Source organism: Myodes glareolus, chromosome 12 (genome assembly GCF_982192425.1).
Source record: "Myodes glareolus chromosome 12, mMyoGla1.1, whole genome shotgun sequence".
Taxonomy (NCBI): domain Eukaryota; kingdom Metazoa; phylum Chordata; class Mammalia; order Rodentia; family Cricetidae; genus Myodes; species Myodes glareolus.
In genome coordinates this window covers 79,731,829-79,754,697 of record NC_142037.1, presented here as the reverse complement: position 1 = coordinate 79,754,697, position 22,869 = coordinate 79,731,829, and the positions used below count along the sequence as shown (strand labels likewise).

Sequence of the window (22,869 nt, the reverse complement as noted above, 5' to 3'; positions counted from 1 at the left end):
CAGTATTGACTTAATCCATTGACTGGTTACCATCCCAACCCCTGGACTATGCAGGACCTAACGGGAAATAGGTCCATTGTCTATTCAAGTAGGCTGGAAGGCTATGGACAATGCCCGTGTGTAGAGTAGACTGGAAGGCTACGGACAACGTCCGTGTGTAGAGTAGGCTGGAAGGCTACAGACAATGCCTGTGTGTAGAGTAGGCTGGAAGGCTACGGACAACGCCCGTGTGTAGAGTAGGCTGGAAGACTACAGACAATGCCTGTGTGTAGAGTAGGCTGGAAGGCTACGGACAATGCCCGTGTGTAGAGTTTCAGAACTTAAGCAGCTTTCAGAAGTCAGATAAAAACACGGTGTTGTTACACGGCAAAATCTTTACCCTGTCAGTTCTCCCTGTACTGGGCAGCCGTGTGGGCGAAAGCTAGTAGATGCTAGGAGACAGAGGTTAGGGCTGTGGTTCAGTGGAAGAACACTCGCCTCGTGTGCAAACATCTTCCATCCCCAGCAGCACACAGCTCACCCCACCCATCTCTGTGCAGAGCGGTTATCCGAGCGTGCCTTAATTAAACATAGAGTTTAGATGGTGCTCATTTGAAACACATGACGTTTATACGGGACACATAGTGATTAGGTGCTTATTTAACTCTCTTAACACTGATTTATATTTTCTCATGATTCAACCATTTAAGTTTTTCTATATGCCACTTAATGTGGTATTTTCAAATTCCTTAAAGCTACGTGGGCATTCACTACAGGGAAAAGGTGAATTTCTTCCCCGTTAGTATTATGAGTCGGTATCGAAACCCACTACAGTGTTAGGTTATGGGTCTTATAAATAACCTCTGGATATGGAGACAGAAAGGACAACTTTCCAATGATTATCATGCAGTATATAAAGTATATAGCCTGCTGTCTATACTTTATCCACCTGGCATACATATTTTCCATTTATTGAGGAAAAAAATTTAAAATTTTTGTCAGTGTATCTTATAAATACTTTATACTTAGGTAGAACCTAGATGTTTATGCAATAAAATAAGTGATATCTTCCTAGCCTATCCAACCTGCTGTAGCATTAGTAGAGACAATGTACTGATCCCGCTCTCTCTGACTTTCCTTTATTTCAGGATTAACTGCCATTACCGTCCTTTTTGGCATCGCAAGATCCCTGTTGGTCTTCTACGTTCTTGTGAAGGCTTCCCAGACTTTACACAACAGGATGTTTGAGTCCATCCTGAGAGCTCCGGTCCTGTTCTTCGACCGAAATCCAATAGGTAAGTCAGATGCAAGTTCCCCAGTAAATGTCTTGTTGACGCATTGAAGATCTGAGGATGTTTCAGTCTTTGAAAAGGAAGCGATGTTGAGAGAAAAATCACTGCCCGTTAATTCCTTGTCTACTGTAAGTCTCCCTGATATTTCTCTTCCACAGTAGAAAATCTCAGTATCAGTTGTGTAGAGTTATCTTGATGTGTCTAGGTGTGCAACAACACATTGGTGTTCAGTTTGCAGAATGAGTTGTGAACCCCATTGTCATGTGGCTCACGGGGCTCACTGCTCACCTTGCAGGTAGGTAGAATCTATTTGCATAGTGGCTAAGACACCTACTGTATTCACACAACATTGGCCTGTACCACCTTCAGGAAGGGTCTCGTTAGGAGGAACCCTCTCTGAGCAGGAGACGTGAGACTGTGTACTTGTGTCTTTTCTTGGGAGCATCGTTCATTTCTTGAAGTAAGACAGCGCAACTCTGAGGTTGACCTGACTGGTATTGAAGATATATCTAAATGTGATCACCCCAGTAAAAGTTTTTAACTCTGTATTTTATCTCACTTATTATTATATAATATAATAGAGGTATATTATGTATTTAGTATTGTGAGGTAGTGTCTTGCTACTGTGGCCCTGGCTGGGTTGGGGGTCACTGTGTAGGCCAGGCTAACCCTGAATTGGTGATAGCTCTCTTGCTTCTTCCTCACGTGTGCTGAGATTCTGGAGTGACCATTCCATCCCAATTTGACTCTATTTTTAAAACCAACAAAACCAACAACAGAAAGCCCACTCTCCTTTTGCCATCACCCATGACTCTCTTAACCCTCTGGGCTCTGGTTGTATGACAGGGCCTTTGTCCTAAAGAGATCCCAATTCGCAGTGCCTCCCCATGAATGCATGGAGGCCCCACACAACGGTCCTCTGACCTACTCTGCGTCTGCAGGTGCCTCCTCCGGCCGAATTGCTAGGAAGTGTTAGCCGTCATCACAGACCCTGGTCATCTGGGAGTCAGTGGTGAGGCCCGGGGCAGCTTTGCTTATGCAGGCCATAATTAATGGGACCTATTGTGGAGGAGCATGCCCTGGAGGGAGCGTAGAGGACCCACTGGGCATTAAATAGCTGCTGGACCTAGAGCAAAGCATTTGGATAGTTTCAGACAAATAATTTCCAGAGTTAGATGCGTTGGTTAAAAGCTTGGGCCATGGCGCCAGTGGCTGTCTTGATACTGAGAATCACCCGTTACAGCTGGGACGATGCTCATGTATGAAATGGGAACAATATCTATACCCATCTTATAGAACTGAGATTTAAGTGGGTGAATGGTGTTCAGTGCTTGAAGTGGTGCCCAGCTCTCTACCATCAGTTCCCAGAGAAAGACTGTGAAGGGCAGGGGCAGTGGCCCTGATGATCAGTTTTCTTACCTGTGGGATCAAAATACCAATTCTGACCCTTTCTGCTTTACATGATTGTCGTGAGGATTACATAAGACCAGACCGGAAGGTACCACGTGTGCATTAATCCCACAGATACTATCTGGACTGGGCACGAGGTGGAGCCCAAAGAGTAATGAATCCCAGATGCCACATGTGGTGTGGCTGGAGCTGCGCTCAGAGGAGGCCGTAGGGTTTGGGGCTGTGAGCATTGCGGCTGCCCCGCTAGTTCACTGGAGAGCTGCACAGACCTGGAACGCTGAGCAGGCTGTGCTCTGCTGTCTGTCTGTCCTCCTGCTCCTGCTCACCAGGCTCCTCATGTTCATGGTCGAGACCCATAAGCTTTTCCTGGTCCTGCTATTATTTATTGAGGAGCTTAGGGCCCAGTCTAAATCTTGGGTAGCTAATCTTTTTTTGTGGGGGGGGGGATGCTGAGATATCAAAGAGATGAAGGAGCAAAACCACAACCACCTTACCTCTTTTTTTTAAAATTTATTTATTTATTTATTAAAAATTTCCACCTCTTCCCCGCCTCCCTTTTCCCTCCCCCTCCCCACCTCTCCCTCCTCACCTTCCCCTTCCCACCTCCCCCTCCCTCTCTAGTCTTAAGAGCAGTCAGGGTTCCGTGCCCCGTGGGAAGTCCAAGGTCCTCCCCGCTCCATACAGGTCTATAAAGGTGAGCATCCAAACAGCAACAATGCTCCCCCCAGGAAGCCAACGAATTCATGGAAGTTGAACAGTCAACTACTGAATCACCCCTGGGTCAAGGAAGAAATAAAGAAAGAAATTAAAGTCTTCCTTGAATTTAATGAAATAAAGACACAACATACTCAAACCTATGGGACACTGTGAAAGCAGTGCTAAGAGGAAAGTTCATAGCACTAAGTGCCCAATTAAAGAAAACGGAGAAAGCACACATTGGAGACTTGACAGCACACCTGAAAGCTCTAGAAAAAAAAAGATGCAGATTCACCCAGGAGGAGTAAAAGACTGGAAATAATCAAACGGAGGGCTGAAATCAACAAAATAGAAACACAGAAAACAATCAAGAATCAATGAAACAAAAAGCTGGTTCTTGGAGAAAATCAACAAGATTGGGTAACTAATCGTACATCAGGCCAGAGGCATCCATTTTGCTTCTTCCTGCTGTGTCTATTAGCAGGACTTTCTTCCTTCAATGGAAACAGAGCCCCGATAAACCCCACAAGATAGACCTTGCTTGCCCCAGAAGTTAACACGAGTTATTTACCTCTGTAGTGGAGTGCTTAAACAGAAGATTAAAAACTTTTTAAGATGTCACTTCTCATTTGAACAGTATTTTGCACATTCTGCAATGGTGAAGAGATACATCCAGTTAAGAATTTTTGCCAGCTTACAGTATCCCATAAGTTAGACACGGGAGCCCTTTGGTACAGAAACTCCAGGTGGAGCCCGCAGAATCCCGTCACCACTGTCTGCTGTGTCTCAAATCCAGCTCGTCCCTGAGAGCTGGACCTTCCATCCCTTCTTTGGCTCTGGCTGCCACTTGTGTCAGAATCTCAGAGACAATATTCTGGAGGTTAAAAGTTTCTTGTTCCTTCTGTTACGAGTTTGCCTTGCTCTCCTGGAAGTGTTATCTCCTGGCCTCTCTCTGGTGCTGATTTCTGGGTTGTGCTTGTCCAGAGACCCAGGCCGTCCATGAAGTCCACAACACTGTCCACAGAGCCTTCATCCCAAGTGTCAGACTGGCATCAAAAGGAGAGAGTGGACCAGACCTGAAGGGATAGGTTTCTTCTCCATGATCCTATGGACAAGATTAACTTCACATCCCGTATGACCGATGGCCAAGGTCACACCTGAGTCCTAAGATGTGAGGTTATTCTCTCTGTAGAATCCAGGCATGAGTATGCAAACTTAGTCACGGCGAGTTTATATAAAATGCCCCTGAGTGTTTACTCATAATCTGATAAATCTTAAGCTCATAATTAGTATCAATTTTGAAGCAAGACAGTCTCTATGACCTTGGATGGCCGAGAGGCAACTTCCCTTCTTCCTCTTTAGTTTCCCCTCAGTCTTCTCAACTCCTTTTGTTTTTTGTCTTCTCCGGAGGGGTTTGGTGATGGCTTCTGTGTCTGTGACAGAACCTCGAATCTCGGCTGCGCCCCTCCTCTTTCCCTTGTGTGAATGTGTTTATAGTCATCTTCTGATTCGCTTTTCGTCTTCCTCTTCCTCATCAAAATTTCTCTCTTATCTTAGCACTTTTGTTCAAGAAGATCTTAATAATCAGGATCACACAAATTCCAGGTCGAGAGTGTTAACAAACGTAGCCATGGGAATTCTCTTGTGATCACAAGCAGGCTCTCCTTGCAGGGAGCCTGGTGACTCTGGACATTGGGCACAAGAGGGCAGCATGGGCTGCAGAATTGCAGGGACCGAGCTCCCGAGCGCTTGCAGGGCAAAACCTTTGCTGTTGAAGCTTTCTTGAGGAATTCTCCTTTTCTAGTCCGTGTCTTTATACCTCATTAAACTTGAAGGCTCTCCCCCTCCCCCTGTTTCCATGCCTTATATAAATCTTTCCCTGCTGCTTGAGAATATTTCAGAGTGGACATTTTATCCCCACTCAGCACTTTCTGAACTAGACTGTGGAATAGACAGGGACTGTCCCCCTGTCTGGAATAAACAGCGACTGTTCTCATCTGGACTAAACTCTGGAATAGACAGGACTGTCCCCCAGGCTGGAATAGACTCTGAAATAGACAGGGACTGGATGTATGTTATTCCTAAAGGGTTGGTTTTGACTGACTGCAGCTTTCCTTCAGGGAGAAAGATGATTGCTATGTCTTGAGTTTAGTTTCCACACCCTCTGAATCTACAAAGACCTTTATTCCATCGAGGCACCCAGCTTCTCCTTTTGCTCATAGAGACCGAAGAGTAGCTGACTAGTGGCCCTGTCTTCCGTTGTCCAGTTTGGTCACATTGCCAGTGACTGGCTACATTGACTTCTGATTCCATAGGAATACTTATTTAGCTTTAATTTGTCAGTTTGCCTGAAAGAAGTGGAGCAACCTGTGCAGGTTGACATGTTTGCTTCTTTTCCCTCGGAGGGACAGTGTTAGTCTTGGGCGATGGCCAGTGCATTCAGTCATGTGTCAGATTTTTTCTGCAGTGTAATGTGTGTGATGGGGTGTGCATTCCACGGTGTAAAAAGGAGTATCAATTTTTAATGTCACCATTTTAAAATTAAACATATGAAAAATAAAATACTGGGAAAAGGGGAAAAGAAGCACACTGACTTCTATTAATTTAAAATATATATTAAATAACACGCACACACACACACGCACACACACACTTTTGGTGGAAGTGTCCACTGAGAACATCACCAATAGCCATAGATTTTAAGATTGGCACTTTCATATCCATCCTAATAAAACATCTAGAGACTGCATAATGATTAAGATTCACAGCTTGATTGAGTGGGAAATTGGGCTTGTCGATGACTTCACAAATACCAACAGTTCTAATTCAGGCTGTGCCCGTCAGGGAACTGGAGGAGGGCTGTCCGTGGTTTGCATGGTTGTTCTCTTTCTCCCGTCCGGGAGGGAGTTCTCGGAATCCAGGGTAAGTTGCTGAACAACTCAAGCAGAGGTGAAGAGAGAGTTGAAAGCTATACAGTATGTGTTTTGTGCCATCAGAAAGGCTGCCTTCCCGGAGCATTTATAAAAGCAATCGTCAACACGCCTTGCCTTTGCCAGAAAAGCAAAAGAAGAAAGTCCTCAATAGAGAAGCACTGTAATTGCAGGATACCTGTCTGTTTATTCAGTTCCAGTGACCACTGGAGTTAGTGCTAAATGCATATTTTCACAAGTATAATACAGCACTGTCAAAATTACCTTGACAATAATAGGCCTGTTAAATTATAGCTCTATAAGTTTGGAGGTAAAATGGCTCTGCTTAGCACACATTAATCTATGCCTGTTCACACAAGCGCCTCTGCTGAGCGGGTAGCATGTTTAAACAAGAAATACTGGTCTTAAAACCTCTGATTTATGGTAGGTGTTGTTTTGACACCAGCATCATTCAGACGGTTTACAAGGCCAGGCTTCGTGTTAGAATAGCTCACCGATGTCATCATTCGTCACCAACATAAATATTCAGCTGGGAATCGGTGAGGTGCCCGTTGGTGCCAAATCCCTCGCCGTGTTTCCTTTCAAGTGAGAGCTGTTGTGGCCAAAGAGATGGTGATTTCTCTTCCCTGAGTGCGGAGGAGCTGGAAGGAACTGGGGATCAGCATGGCAGCCGTCCTGACAGCTCCCATGTACTCGTCCTGCCTAGATAGCTTTAATTCTGGCATCAGGCCTAAGGGCTCCCCTCCCTCCTTGCTTTATGCGCATTGTAAAGAATATATTTATATGTGCATTAGTTAGTTGGAGAGGCTTTTTCTGCTCAAAGGAAGAAGTTAGTCATCGTCAGAAAAGCTTTGTTGCAAAACAAAAACACACGTTACCCCTTTCATTTTTTTCCTTGTTAATAATAACAAACGTGAGTGAGCACAAAAGGATTTACACAAAAGATCGCATTAATCATGGTGATCTTCAATAGCCACATAAATATTATTTTTTTCTAGTCTGAATGAAATAGCTAAATGGTTTGAAGTAGGTGTGGCAATTAAATCCTGTCAAGTTGTCACACATTAAAAATAATGTTTTTTCACACAACAATGGTTATATGTACTTAAACTCTTATCAGGGGTGATATTAAGTGATATTTTATGGGAGTTGCCCATTTACTGCTAATAGCATAATAAAGGCCTTTGTTGTGAGTTTAAATAGTTACATAGTTACATATGTTTGATTGCTCTTGTTATTTCACCAGTAATCTCTCTCAGCAAGATTATTATGGGACTTTTCTACAGCTAGGAAATAGTGTGCTATTTTAGTGCACGTTTTAAATCTGTTAGAATGTTCAGATTGCTCTTTATTCATTTTCTCCTCCATAATAAATTGTACATGGAAATACTGGCAGTCTAGTAACATGTGTGCTTGCATGTGCACACACAAATGCACTCACACACTCACACAGAGAGGAGAGAGAGAGCACTGTGTTCATGGTTGTCCAATAGAATGTTTAAATGATAAGATTGAGAAGCTGTTAACTTCTTAAAAATGATGACCATATTGTATTTCAGAAGATTAAAAGGATGACATTTTTCTAATTATATCTAATTATTTTCCATTAAGGCATATATTAAATGTTACATGCATATTTATATTTCATCCTCGTTTCTCTATTGTAAATGTTCACTCTTCATTTTTCAATGAACAAACATGGAAAAAATCTGAATATTTGCATCCTTGAGTCACCTTTTAGCTCACATAAAGTATTGGGGTTGTTTTGTTTTGTTTTGCTTTGTCTACTTCTATCCAGTCTACCCTGGAACTTGTCAAGATGATAGTTGCTCTTTAAGGCGAATCGTATTTAGTCTCTGAGAATAATGCTGTCCTTGTGAGTCTGTCTTCTCTGAAGGTGAAGTTCTATGGCTGTGATGTTAACGCCCTCCAGTGTGAGGCATTCAATGGGTCAGAATCCGCACTGTTTAAATGCAGCTCACTTAGGGCGAGGTACCCGCGCCATCCTTGGCCATTGCCATCTAGGATGAGTAGATGGATGCGTGATCTAAAACCCTTCAATGCTGTCTCTTAAAGATTTCCCCCAGTGTTAGTTCTGCAGAAAGGAACACTTCAAACAACAAGTGCGTCAAACAATCTTCAACCTAAGCCTCCGCTTTTGTGCATTATTTCAAGAGAAAACGGAGTTGAAATTCTGAACCAGCTTCATCATGAGTAAGTGTTGATGTTGTGGAGAGTATAGTTGAGATGAAGCCTAATTTTGGGTATTAAGTGGAAGTCAGCCAGGACTTCCTAAGTTGGAGTTATGTTTGTGTGCTGCTCTTGTTTTGTTTTTGTAGTTAACTATGTGTGCACCACCCATGTCTTGGCTTGGCTTTGTGCTCCCTGCCACCTTTCAGACTTACTTGTTATTTTATTACCACATTTCCCAGACTCCAGATCTGGGGGGCTCTGTAGTTGATGAGTTAACGCATGCTGGTTTCAGGGAACAAGGGCAGGCTCGGTCGGGGCCTTTGCATCTCCCCAAGGTACGCCCAGAGAAAACAATGGAGCGCAGTGATAATGAGAAAAAGATTACACCCCTTTGTTTTATAGTTGGCAGATATATGGAACCGGGTTCTGTTTTCTAGAGAGCAGCTGACAGTAGTGGGTCTAGTCTACAGAGTGGGTGGGCCAGAACTGGTTCTCTCTGGTTCATGAACCTGGCCTGTGGGTCTAGGTTCTCCCGTGGTTTACCAACTGAGGCAATGAAACCGTCAAACACCTAACACATGTCTTTGAGACGTCAGTGTACGTCGAAGAGGACTTTCGGCCTTTCCATAGCTTGGAGTTTTGCTGCTTTCATTGTTGTGTTTGATAAGCTGTGTGCTCCGAGAAATAGGAGTCGATGCCTCCATTTTAAGACATCGGCAGATGTGTTAGAACTGCAGCAAAGGGAAGCTGAGAAGGATGGAGTTGACCTGCTCCTGTGTGGCGAGAACTCGGCCTTGTGGCTGCTAAGCCACTCACTTCAGTTCTCCCGTCCTTGGCCTCCAAGAGGTGAAAAAAAGGAGCTTCTCTTCTCAGACATTTACTGGTCAGCTTCTAGGTGTCTTAGACTCCATCCTCACAGGAATTTCCATGCTTAAATAACCACAGACAATAGATTGTTTAAAAAAACATAAGCAAAAAAGAGTGTTGCAGTCCCTGATTCTGTATAGAACTGTCCAGATTGGAAATGGAGGAGTTGTAGATGGACACATAGACACCTTACTTGGTCCTGGACATGGCCTGATAGTGTACATCCTCACCATCAGTGCCACCAGCGACTGGCTTTGATTTTGTAAAGCTTGCCAAAGCTCTTCTCCCGACACTTCAGGGTAAATTGTCTTCATACTGACACTAGTGGGAGGAAGGATGGGGGCCTTTGGGAGACTGAAGTACACGATTCTGTATTGAAGGCCACACTTGCTGAGTTACAGCAGGCCCAGGTCTCCAATGTCGTCCAGACACATCCTGACCCATCAGGGAAGTCACCTTGCTGCGGCTCAACCTAGGAAATGGGCAGGGCCCTCCAGGGTTGCTTTCTAGACATCTCGGTAGGAAATAAACAATATTTTCTCTGTTGGGAATATTTTCTTGCAATCACCCGTAATCCATTGAGTGTTCTCATTCTTGGAAACCAAGAGGGGAAAACATCCTCTCCTTTAAGTAGAAGCCCTACTAATATCTAGAAGAAAGCCTTCGCTTCAGCGTGCATGCTGAGTGGAAGTTTGTTAAGATGTGTGATTGTTTAGAAAGCTATCGCTAAGTCAGGTTTTCCATTCTGGGAGTCTTTGCCTTTCCTTTCTTTTTTTACATCTGCATTTTAATAGCTTGTGTCACGTTGGCAAATGTTTCAACCTCCGGAACACCTGGAAAGTCTGCTGTAGACTCGTTCTGGGTATTTGGAAACCTTTAGCCAAGCATCATTTCCCATGCAATCGCTCTCATCATCCTGGGAAACCCTGCCTGCAGGTCTGCCTTTGCTGGAAAGTGGTGCGCAGTGCAGCTTGCTGTTGACACATCCTTGGAGGCCAGCAGCCCTGCCGTTCAGGATTTCTCTCTGAACTCAGAGGAAGTTTGGAGTTTTTGGATTCCGTCAGCGAAGTCTATAATCTAATCTGGATACTTTTGAGGGCCGGAGAACAGTAACACACCAGTGCCTCTTGTCAGGCACCGAGGTTTGCAGACACACCTCAGCGTCAGGTGATTCATTCTGACGTATACGTTCTCACAAGTCTAATTTCGCACACCTGGATCGTCTGTGCTTTGCGGCACAGACAGAGCCGTGGTTTAATGTTTTTTTTTTTTCCTCTCATTACTTTTAAGCGCTCAGGAGTAGAAGAACAAGGAGACATCACTTTCTTGCATGTCATCACTAAAAGTAAAAAGGAGGGAGCGGAGCACTGGGCCTGCAGTTGGAGCACTGGTAACTCCTACAGAGGAAGGCCTTGGGCTTGGCTCCCAGCACCACAGGGTGACTCAAGCTGTCTGGGTAATCAGAGCTGGCTTCTGACCTCTGCAGGTCCCTTACGCACGGGCTGACAATGCACCCACCCATTCATACAACATTTTTAAATAAGAAAAAAATTCTTTTATTAGAGTCAAGATGGCCTAGAATCATGAAATTAATTTTTGGGCGATTGGTATATGGACTGTAAATTTAGTCTTTCTTTTTGGAGAACAAGATCATATTGGCATCTTTTCTTAATTAATTTTTTTATTTCATACACACTGAATTGGTGTTCTGTCCGCATGTATCTCTGTGTAAGGATGTTGGATCCTTTGGAAGTGAGGCTTCAGGCAATGGTGCGCAGCCATGTGGGTGCTGGGAATTGAACCCGGGTCCTCTGGAAGAACAACCAGTGCTCTTACCTGCTAAGCTTTCTCTCCAGTCCCTACATTGACATCTTCAAACTGTATCTCATGCTGACAGACATCTTCTCTCTAATCTCCTTTTCCTTATCATAAAAATGAAATTCAAATATGGTTAATACGAGCCACTCTTGTGTTATACTGTAGACAGAGTTCTCTTCGGTACCCACTTTTCAGAGCTGGTCTTGACGTGGCCCTGTTGGTGGGAGGAAAAGCAATAGATTCCTTGTGGTGAATTTTGGGGTACTGGAAAGTCTGGCTCCCTTGGCTTTACGAATAAATAAGTGGGTGTCGACATAACCGGCCTGAGAGGCTCGGAGGAACGTCTGTGTAGTGCAGACATGGGCTGTTCATCGCAAAGTCAGGTAAATTGTTTCTTCAAGAGCCATCCAGTCCTCAGTCCAGGCTAGTACTCGGGCCTCTCCTACATTTAAGAGTTTACAAACCCCATGTGGAAAGCTTCAGCTCCCTCGATATTTGTCTTCCAGCCATTTTTCTTCCCTACTCCATAACTGTCGGCGTTTACAGCTATTTAATTGACTTAACTCGTAGGGATGTCTCATTCTAGGGTTTTCTCTGTTAAAATGCTGAATGCTGAGATGAGGTCAGAGTGTGGGCTTTGTGTTGCGGAACGGGGAGCACCTCACCATTTTGCATGAACTTTCATCTTTTCTCACCTTAATTCTCACGGTGACTTTCGATTTGGCATCCGATTTGAGAGAAGCCTGCCTGTCAGTGAGGGTTCTCTGGGTTGAAGCAGCTGTCCTCAGCAGACTCATACTTCTGTGAGCCTGTGAGATCTCGCTTTCCACGGTGCAGTGTGCATTCCATCATTGTCTTCAGTTAAAGGGTCTAAGACAGGAAGTTTAGACGTAACCGGACAAGTAGAGGTCACCCAGCAGGGACTGCAGTGAGTGACCTTCCTTTATTTCTCTGTGGTGGGTTTGAACAGGGGTAGACTGTGATAGAGCCTGGCTTTGGAGTCTGCCTCCCTATTTGTAGATTGCAGTCCTCAGCCATGCTAGGCTGTGTGGTCTTGCCTAACTGCTTGGAATGGTATGGTATCATGTCCATACCATTATCTGTGGTATGGACATGATAGAACCAACTTAAAGAAATACGCTCTATAGCTTAGTTACTTTTCTATTATGTGGTAATACACCAGAAACGCCAGCAGCTGTGAGAGGAGTGAGTTTGTTTTGTCTTATGGGTCCAGAGGTATGAGCGCCCATCTCGGTAGAAGCATGGCAGCTAGCAGCAGGGCAGGCAAGGTAGTGGAAGCAGGACGCTGGCAGCTCATGTCCTCAAATGCAAGCATGAAGCAGAAAGAGGACTGGAGGTGGCTTGTGAGGGAAATTCTCGGAGCCCACCCCCAGTGACGTACTTCCTCCAGGAAGGCTGTACCTCCAAAGGCCCCTGGAGCAGCATCTCCAGCTGGGGACCATGAGTTCAGGTGTCTGTGCCTGTGGGAGGCAGTTCTCACTCACACCATTACACTAGCTTTGGTAAATAACGAGGATGTGGTATCCGCATTTTTTGGGCTTTGTGGAGAAGCAGATAAGTCACCCAGGACTAACAAGCCTCAGACAAAACCAGTATTGTGTGCTTTTGTTTCCTTGCGTGTTTTGTTTTTGTTTTTGTTTTCAATGGGGCTTAGCTTCATTCCAGAGTTCATTTTCAATTTAATTTTGTTTTACAATGCGAGCTCAATTTTGCATGTAAGCACCAAACATCTGGTTTACTTTTTGTTTGAAAGTGATATGATTGGAGCTCGGTACAGAAGTCCATTTGTAATTAAGGAGAAGCTGTTGGAAATTCTGTAAATTAAGTTCTATTTAAATGTCACTTTGGAATTATTCCAGGGAAGTGGAGGGATATACTTTCTTGGAGTGGGAGAAATTTATTTTTTTTTAAACACGATTACGGGTCAGAATGTAGAACTTGCATGTATTCACCTTTTGCAGAAAGCGTGAAAAAACGACAAATTCCACCAGTGAAATTTAAAGCTGGCCCGAGGCAGTTTTAGATTGTTGAGGCTTCAAATTTTATTCATGGGATGTTTTTAGAGACGTTCTGTGGTTTGTTCACTCCAGTTAATTCTGGGCAATCCTTCTACGTGTCTGTCAGATGGACATTTTGATACTTCAAAACTTCCTCTTGCACCACGTACAGCTACGGCAGCCTGCGAAGAAAATGAGATTTCTGGTTGGTTCTTCGAAGCCATGGGTTATCTTGTAGAACACTGAAGGGTGCAATAAATCAAACAGGGCAAATAAAACTTTCTACTACATCGACTGCCCCATTAGCATTAAGAAACCAACAATTTAAATGCCATAAATTATTGGCTGGTTCTAATAGCCTTGAGAAATCTCAAGACAGGTGACTGGGTGGAGAGGCCCAGCAGAAGGACGGTTCTCACTCAGCGGCTGGAGGGTGTGTGCAGGTGGGTAGCCCCTTGCTGTCCCCTGACCAGAGGAGTCGGTATCAGCTATTGCATAGTTTCCGCCATCCCCCGTTCTGCGCTGACATTCCGTGACCCTGTCACACGGTGGGATTTGTTTAGAAATAATGGGATGAAGGTTTCTTAACTTAAAGAGGAAGCTTAGAAACTCTCCAAAGTAGGCCGTTTGTGAAGACACCCGAGGGTTTTGCGGCGTTTCTTCCCTACCGCTTTGATGTCCCGACGATCAGTCCTCTGACTGGTAGTGTCTGTTGGCTTTACAAACAGCATCTTATCAAACCGTGGATCAGCCAGGAGTGGGGAAGATTTGGACTCCTTCCCTGCGTCCTGTCACTGGGTAGCAGCATCGTTTGTTTGTTCTGGCAATTTAAACTTGTGCAGTTTTGTCACCGTCCTTTATCTGGCTTCACCTGCAGGCTTAACAAAATGACAACACGCAAAAGAAAGCACTCCCTCTGGTCTCTGCCTCCCGAGTGTCTGCCCCGTGGCTCTGCAGTGTCTGCCCTGTGGGTCTGCAGTGTCCGCCCCGTGGGTCTGCAGTGTCCCTCTGGTCTCTGCTCTGCAGTGTCTGCCCTGTGGGTCTGCAGTGTCTGCCCCTGGGTCTGCAGTGCCCTCTGGTCTATGCCTCCCGAGTGTCTGCCCTGTGGGTCTGCAGTGTCCGCCCCGTGGCTCTGCAGTGTCCGCCCCGTGGGTCTGCAGTGTCCCTCTGGTCTCTGCTCTGCAGTGTCTGCCCTGTGGGTCTGCAGTGTCTGCCCCGTGGGTCTGCAGTGCCCTCTGGTCTATGCCTCCCGAGTGTCTGCCCTGTGGGTCTGCAGTGTCCGCCCCGTGGCTCTGCAGTGTCCGCCCCGTGGCTCTGCAGTGTCTGCCCTGTGGGTCTGCAGTGGCCTCTGGTCTCTGCTCTGCAGTGTCTGCCCTGTGGCTCTGCAGTGTCTGCCCTGTGGGTCTGCAGTGTCTGCCCTGTGGGTCTGCAGTGGCCTCTGGTCTCTAGCCCACCACTCTTGGTACTGTCCCTGTCCATTTAAGTGAGATGCAGAGCTTGAAATAAAAGCTCAAAGAGTAGAAGTCCCAGGAATCTTTGGTTAGAGTGAGATTTTCAACTCAATGTTCACTAACCTCTTGGTCCCGTGTGCTGGGGTTTGGCATAAGCTACCCGAGTACTGTGTTCTTTGTTTTCTCTTCATTCATTTGTATGGGGCATGTGCATGTGTGGTGTATGAACCTCTTGATGTGACGTGTGTGGGAATGTACATGAGGTGGTCTGAGGGTCTTCCCGTCTTATTTTTTTGAGACAGTCTTTTACCAAACCTGAAGCTAACCAACTTGACGACATTGGCTACCTAGTCTGGTCTGTAAGCCCCAGAGGTCCACCTATCTTTGTTTTTGTCTCCCCCGCCCACCCGCTATGCCCAAGTGCTCGGCTTTCACGTGGGTGCTGAGAATCTGAACTCGGGTCATTATGTTTGACTGGCAGGCACTCACTCCTGGCCCCTCCCCGGCCTACTGTGTTCACGCTCTGAAGGTGTGTCACTAAGACGTGTGGACTATCCTGTTCAAAGTAACATTTCAGCACTTTGGGTAAAGACTGAATTATGCTTAGTACAGTATTTCTTCTCATGTGGCAGTGGGAGTCATGGTAAGAAGAACTGTATTAACATTTCGTAAAGCGTGTGTGGCCCGGACTGCCTCCACATGCGCAGTAGGGAGCCCACAGGATGTGTGTCAGAATGTGATGTTTGCTGACGTCTCGCTTGAGTCCAGCGTGTGAGTAAGAAATATTTTAGCTTCTCTAGTTCTTGCTTTCTTGTTTATGTTCAGTTAACCCTTAGTTTGCTTTCTTGTTTTTAATCAACGTTCACAAGGATTTACATTTGAAAGTGAATTATTTCTGAAACAGTGGAAGAAAGAAAAAGGTACGTCCTGGAGTCCTGGAGGGTAGGCAGCTGCTCCTGAGCGACAGGAGACAACTTCTGTCTTCCGGGGGTCATTCTCCAGTATATGAAACAACTCCTCTCTCTCTCTCTCTCTCTCTCTCTCTCTCTCTCTCTCTCCCTGTATCTATCTCTGTGTGTGTGGGGGGGGTGCTGGTGTGGGGGGGTGGGAGAGATAGAGAGATCTGGGGGAAGGAAAAGGAAAGAATTCTAAAATTTTATTAAAAGTAGTAGTATTAATTATTCTAAAACATCTTTGACTATTCCTGTAAAGATAAACTAAGCACACTTACATATTCATCTAGAGCTCTTTAAATCGCTGTTAGAAATGCAATGTAATGTTTAGTAGGATTAATTTTCCCAGGTTGTTATTATTACACTTGTGTTTAGTTTGCGTGTATGAGGCTGGGGAGGCAGAGGCCAGAGACAGCGGTCAGCACTTGGTTTTCCCATTTCACCGTGTGGGCACTGGGGACTGAACCCCGGTTGGCAGGTTTGTGGAAAGCGCCTTCCACTCCTGAGCCACCTTGCCAGTGAGCATAGATATTTGAATGAGAGAATGAGATTGTCAGAGAGCTTAGCCATCGAAGTGGCCAGAAGGAAGAGCTCAGAAAGTCCTCATTGAAGACTGAGGTCAAATGCTATATTCATTGTAGGAACTCCATCTCTTCTCTGGACATGGGGGGAAAATGGGGCGAATTCAGGGTAAAACTTCTTATGTGTGCGGATATTCTGACGGCAGACTTGGCCAGCACTGGCGCTCCTGATGATGGCAGCCTAGAGTGGAAGGTGTGCCGGTCCAGAGAGAATCCACAGATTCCGCCCCTTTGTTTCGGCTTTGGGGCAGAGTTCAGTGCACTTCTCTTTGTCTTTTACTCAAAAAGAACAAATTATCTCATTGTTTGTTTCATTGACCTCCCTGTTTTTATATTTACAATGAAGTTTAGTTCATGAATATGTGTCTAGAGAGGTGAGCAACTAGCTAGTAATGAAATAGGAGAATGATGTATAACTATAGTTAAAGACATTTAAATATTTTGGATTATTTGCTTCTGGAATGTTCCATTTAGTGTTTTCAGACCATGGATTGCTAACGGATGAGGACCAGTGCTGTCTGTGCTCTGGAAAGGTTACCATGTTTGGACAGTTACCAGACAGCGATGTCTGAGAAGCCCTAGTCCTCAGAAAGCCCATGTTCATAGTAAGATAATTTGATCCTTTTTTTTCGCCCCCAAAGTTTTTTATAAACAGTATAAAATATTGGGATACATACCTGATTATAGCTATTTTATATTTTCTTATTTAGTAAACTTAGATAAATGACTTAATTATATTATTAGCTTTTGTGCTTTTAGAAAACCCATTTCCAGTTCCTCTGAGGTCTTGATGGTGCGGTAGTGACCCCATTTCTGCTTTTTTTTGATGGTGTGATGGTGTGGTAGTGACCCCATTTTTGTTTCCTTGATGTCTGGATGGTGTGGTAGTGACTTCATTTCTGGTTTCCTTGACGTCTGCATGGTGTGGTAGTGACCCCATTTCTGGTTTCCTTGACGACTTGATGGTGTGGTAGTGACCCCATTTCCGGTTTCCTTGACGTCTTGATGCTGTGGTAGTGACCTTTTCTGTTGCTATGATAAATGCCTTGACATCATGGGGTGGGAAACTTGGCTTGGTGGGAGGAGCTTCGCATTGGGGGAGGAGCAGGAGGCTGAAGGATTCCACTTCATCAGCACACAGGAAACAGAGCAGGAAGCAGGACACGGAGACACCTCTTAAAGCCCGCCCCTGGTGATGGACTTCCTTCGTCAAGGCTGTGCCTCCTAAAGGTTCCATGACCTCTCAAATAACACCAGTCCCCGAGCCTATGGGGACGTTTCTCATTTAAACCGCCACACATGGCTAGTACTAGTTGTCACCATGACAGAACCAAGAATCCCCTAGGAGACAGACGTCTGGTCTGTAGAGCGTGGCTCTATTCCGTGGCTGGGATCCTGGGCCGTGGCTGTCCTGATTCTGGTTGCTTGAGCCTCTGCCCCATTGGTTTCCTCACACTGGTGGAGTACATCCTTTAATTGTGAGCACAGATACATTCCTCCTCCCTGAAGTTTCCTTTCCCGGGATCACAGCAACAGAAAAAGAAAATAAGAAAATTGTCTTTTTTAAAAAGTTATGTTTACGTTTTAAGCCATTAGCAGGTGACCAGCCAGTTTCTCATTTGTCTGTCTGGTATACCGCGGCAAGATTTCTGTTCTCCCCTTTCACACTGTGAGTAAAATACGGTACAGTAGGGCTGTCATAGGTATGACTCTTCTGCCCGCAATTTAGACAGAGAGGTTGGAAGTAGAGCTTGCTTATCCTGAATTCATATCTCTCTCTTGATGGAATCCTCAGAAGTCTTCGGTTCTTTGACCCTTTGAACTATTTCGTTTTCTTTTTTGTTTGTTTGTTTTGGTTTGATTTTGGTTTTGTTTTGTTTTCTTTCTTTCGAGACAGGTTTTTCTCTGTAGCTTTGGAGCCTGTCCTGGAACTAGTTCTTGTAGACCAGGCTGATCTTGAACTCACAGAGATCCGCCTGCCTCTGCCTTCCAAGTACTGGGATTAAAGGCGTGCATCAGCACCACCCGGCCCATTTTGCTTTCTTTAATAAGTCCGAGGACACACACTGGGTCTGAACAAAAGCGGGTGACTGTCCTGACTAGCTTTTGTTGCCACTTGACACAACCTGGAGCCCCCTGGGAAGTAGGAGCCCCAGTTCAAGTCTTACCTCAATCAGACAAGTCTGTGAGAAGCTGCCTTGATCAATGATAAATGCAGGAGAGACCAGCCCACAGTGGGTGGCACCGTCCCTAGACCGGTGAATCTAGACTGTATACAGAAGCTAGCAGGGAGCAAGTGAGGGATCAGCAAATGAGAAAGCAGCTCTCCTCCATGGTTCTTGCCTGGAGTTTCTGGCCCAACTTCCCTCAGTGAGGGATTGTGACCTAGAAGTTTAAGGTGAAATGAACCCTTTCCTCCTCAAGTTGCTTTTGGTCAGAAAGCTTTATCACAACCGAAAGCAAATAGAAGTGGTCATACATCTGAATGAAAGGCTGTAGAAAGGCGGGGCTCAGCTGGAAACTGCATTGCCCTGAAACGTTCAAGAAATACAGAATTGTGTGTTCTGATTTGAACAGGGAGACACAATGCTAGACTACTTTTCTCGCTAAAGTCTTGATTCCATTTCTGAGAACGAGTTTTGTTTGTCTCTCTCATTTTTGTTTGTGGACACCCAACTGTGTATCCGAGGATGACTTTGGACTCTCAATTCTTATCCCCACCCCCCAGTGCTGGCATGACAATCACATGCCCCCTCACTTGGTTTATGTGGTGCTGGTATCAAACACACCATACGTACTCGGCTCTATGGACTGAGCTACGTGGCTAACCTTGCCTTATGGCATTGGCTGTGCCAACCTGTACAGCCTGAGCTAACTGGCTTGCCACCTTTGCCTCCTGGTTGTCGTGTCTTGGCGAATTAAAACTCTCTTACTCCTTCCTGATGAAAACATTAAGAGTTTCCAATTGTGGCAAGCAGGTCCATTCAGTTTTAAGGGAGCCTTTCAGAGATGAGCCACAGGACTTTCATCTGAGGGAATGGAGTCCATGACGGCCCGAGAGATTGAATCCTGTCATGATTTTATTTCATTCTGCGCCTACACTGGTATTATTTAATGCAACCAAGTTTTGAATGCCAGTAGAGAACACAGCTAAGGTCATGGTCTCAAAGGACTTTGATGTCCTGCAGCAGCCTGACTTCCCCTAATAGGCATGCAAAGCTCGCGCCGTACGGCTCTTAGGGGATGAATATTTGTTCCTGTGGGTTACAATAGCAGACATAACCTGTGGGTGATGGGAAATGTCGGGCGGAATATGGATTTGGAGGGAAAGGGGTAAGGACGAGTATGAAAAAAATTAGCCATGGAAATCTACAAATATGAGGCCGAGAATATTCCTGCAGACATGTCAGCGGGGTTTTACCAGTAACAGCAGGCACATGCCCACATTCTGCATGTGGAGAATTTCTGATTTAACCAAAAAAAAAATTCTTTTTTTTCATCCAAACAGCTTCACAGTCAAACCCTTTTCTCGTTACATAGGGATTTCTGCTCTCTCTTTAGCTCACAGATTCCGTGGGGAAAGCATGTTCCAAGGACGATTCTGGTGTGGGTGACTTTTAGCTAGCCACAACGAGTGCATACTGGTCCTTAAGGGTAATGCTCAGGAACAGTCCCAGGTAACCTGAATTAATGAAATAGGTCGGAAGTCATTGTGTTTGTTTGTGCAAGGGGACACTTTGTGTGACTGAAGGGTGGTTGGGAAGGTGCGTGTGCGCACGTGTGCATGAACATGTGGAGGTCAGCATTGGCTGGCTTCTCAGTTGTCTCCACCTTCGTTTTTGAGAGAGTTTCATGACCAGCGACATCCAGGGATCCTCCTTCTGGGATGACAGATAGCTGCCACAGGAAGCTCATTTACAGGAGCGCGGGTTCCGCCTTGGTCTTCTTACCTGCTCTGCAAGCGCTCGTCACAGTTGTGTGAGCAGAGAGCCCCCTCTGTACCAGGTGCCCCGAGTGGTGGCCGCACACCAGAGTAGGGACGCAGGGATACCTTTTCTGTGTTCGACGTCAGTGATGAGGAGAGACTCCCCAGAGAAGCAAAGACTAAGGAAGTGAAGTGGTCCCAAGAATAGGGACTGGGGCGTGGGATTAGTCAAGGATCCCCCTAGGTGTGGATTGCAGAACAGGCTGGAGCGAGAGCAGGAGCTGGGGAGGTCAGCATGGAATCAGCGAGTTTCCCTTTGTGCGGTTGCCGGCTTCGTGCCAAGGGACGTCACAGCGGTGATGGTGGCACTTACTGGTGTAGATGTGATTAACCCATAAATATTCAGATCTAGGTTTGGTTTGGCTTCGTTTTCTTGGAGAACACCACCTGATTTAGGGTGCTGTACCGAGGGGATGGTGTGAGTGAGGTGGAGCAGTCGGATGTGACACTGGGTGGTTAAATGTCTTCGAAGCTGCAAAGAAGGAACTCAGAAGGAAGAGCAAGACGAATTCTTCCATTCGTTGCATTTTATCCTGCCCTCCTTGAGGTGGAAGCAAACCAGAACCATATAAATGTGCGTGTCTTTTCTGAGCACTCGCAGCCCCATTGGGCATGGGCTGTGGAAGTGTGTGTGGGGGTGTATTTCTTTTCGCTGCCCCCCACATGGCTTACCCCCATGCTTTTGTATCAGGGCCAAGTCTCTGGGTTGCAGCTGCCACGGGAACAAGTTGGAATACTGCTCTTGTTTTGAACTTGACCACTGGTGGATTTATTTGTTTTCCCACCTTTATTGGCACCCAGATATGGTGACCTCTTCATCCCTTCCCCAGCCAGACACAGCGATGACCTCCGTTCTTGCCATGACACCCCATAGCATCTCTTCTCTAAATGGGTAAATCCTGCAGAGGGCTGATTTCTGTGTGCATCCCCTTACTCTTCATCCATGTGTGAAGATGCTTTTGGAGTCTGGTGTTGAATCCAGTCAGACACCATGTCTCAAGCGAGGCCCAGAAGTCTTCAAAGACTGTGTTCTTTGTTATCATATACCTTGACGCCTAACGGGGAAGACAGGCATAAGACCGTATGATCTAAGGACCAAAACATGGCACTTGTGGAAGGCCAAGACTCCAGGAGGGTATACAAGGGGCTTTAGCAGATTTGAGAAGCAAGGCCATTGGCTGAGGAAGGGTCCGTGGTAGAGCTGAGGTGTGAGCGGTCGGCCTGAGGAGTCTGGAGTAGGGGAAGGATGTTGATGAGCTGGTATTGAGTGGTTGGCAAGACAGGGGGATGGAGATAACACATCCAGGTGGGGACGGGGGAGTCGGCAGGGCAGCGGCCACTCTGTTGCTTTGTCTCTGAGGAAATAGGACATCCTTCTGTGTGGTAGGATGCCTGTTGACTTGACTGTTCTGTACTTGTATAATCTCTATTTTACGGGGGAATCCGTAATGAACTAGAAGGGCCTCATCTGTGATTTTATTTATTTATCCTGACCAGGAAGTTATAACTACAGGTCACAATTTTGTAACGATGTGGAAAACTAGTTCACATTTAACCGCGTTGTCCGTGCCTCCCGACTTGTCTAATTTAATAGGACTGGTAACACTGTGTGTGTGTGCGGAGTACCTCACGACTAGATCTTCAACCCCCCAGATGATTTCCTACTGGGCAAAGTGAGATCTAGACACATGAATAATTAACTTGAAACTGCTACAAATGAATATATCACCAGTGCTTATTTTTGTCATAAATAATGGCTAGTTCTTCATAGATATTTTTCTACCTTTAGTTGTTTAAAAGTGAATCTGCATGAAGTCTTACAAAGTTTCAGTGGCTTCTCTATGGGAAGCAGCTGCAGAGCCCTGGTGCCCGGTCTTCCCCAGGACTGCCTCCCTGCAGGCTTTCTTCTATCACAAGGACTTTATCGTACAGAAAGCATGGGACATTTTTCTTAAATAAAAATGCTCTTTGGTGCCCCCCCCGCCACTCCTCCTCCTTCATGAGTAATAAAACTTTGGTGCTTAATCAGGGTTCCAGATGTTTGCATGTATTTATTTATTCGGATATTTATAGTGTCTTTGTCAAGCAGTTTGCCTCCCTGGGTGCATTCCAGAAATTTTAAAAACATACATGGTAAAGCCACAAAGATCAAAGACCTGTGTCTTGTGAACTCTTTGCTGCGCATCGGCCAGGAATAGTCCCTAGAATGATTCATATTAAGAGAACATATATTTATGTCTCTGCTCCCACTGTCCACAGCGTGTTGTGGAATGTTCTGGATGGAAACTGGCGGCCCTGGCAGGACTTCGCCAGAAGGACCCCTTCACATTGAAGTCTTTTCCCTCTACTGAGTGAGGGGGGCGCTGCTTGGAAACACCCAACAGTACAGAGCCTGTAACCTCCACAGCACCCACGGACTCACTTCTGTCTACTTGCATTCTGTTGATATTTTGAGACAGATTCTCTTGATAGAGTCCAGAGTGGTTGGAACTCTCTGTAGCCTGGGCTGGACCCTAACTGGTGATCCTCCTGTCTCAGACTCATAAATACTGGATATAAGCATCATACTCGGTTTTGAACCCTAAACTGCTCACTGCAAGTATGGGTTTCATTTTCTCTATTATTTTAAGAATGTGATATCTATATGAACACAGGAAGCCGTGAGACTTCTTACTCTGAGCAGGTAATGGTGCTCA

General features: G+C 45.6%; 1 protein-coding gene across 1 annotated transcript in view; it reads left to right on the top strand.

The window, feature by feature from the left end:
* The window catches only part of Abcc4 (ATP binding cassette subfamily C member 4 (PEL blood group)), a 212,873-nt gene that overhangs the window by 102,576 nt on the left and 87,428 nt on the right, over positions 1-22,869 (top strand). The window contains exon 19 of the mRNA XM_085698192.2: positions 1,128-1,274. Coding sequence (XP_085554318.2) covers positions 1,128-1,274 — 147 coding nt within the window. The remainder of the gene's footprint in view (positions 1-1,127; positions 1,275-22,869) is intronic.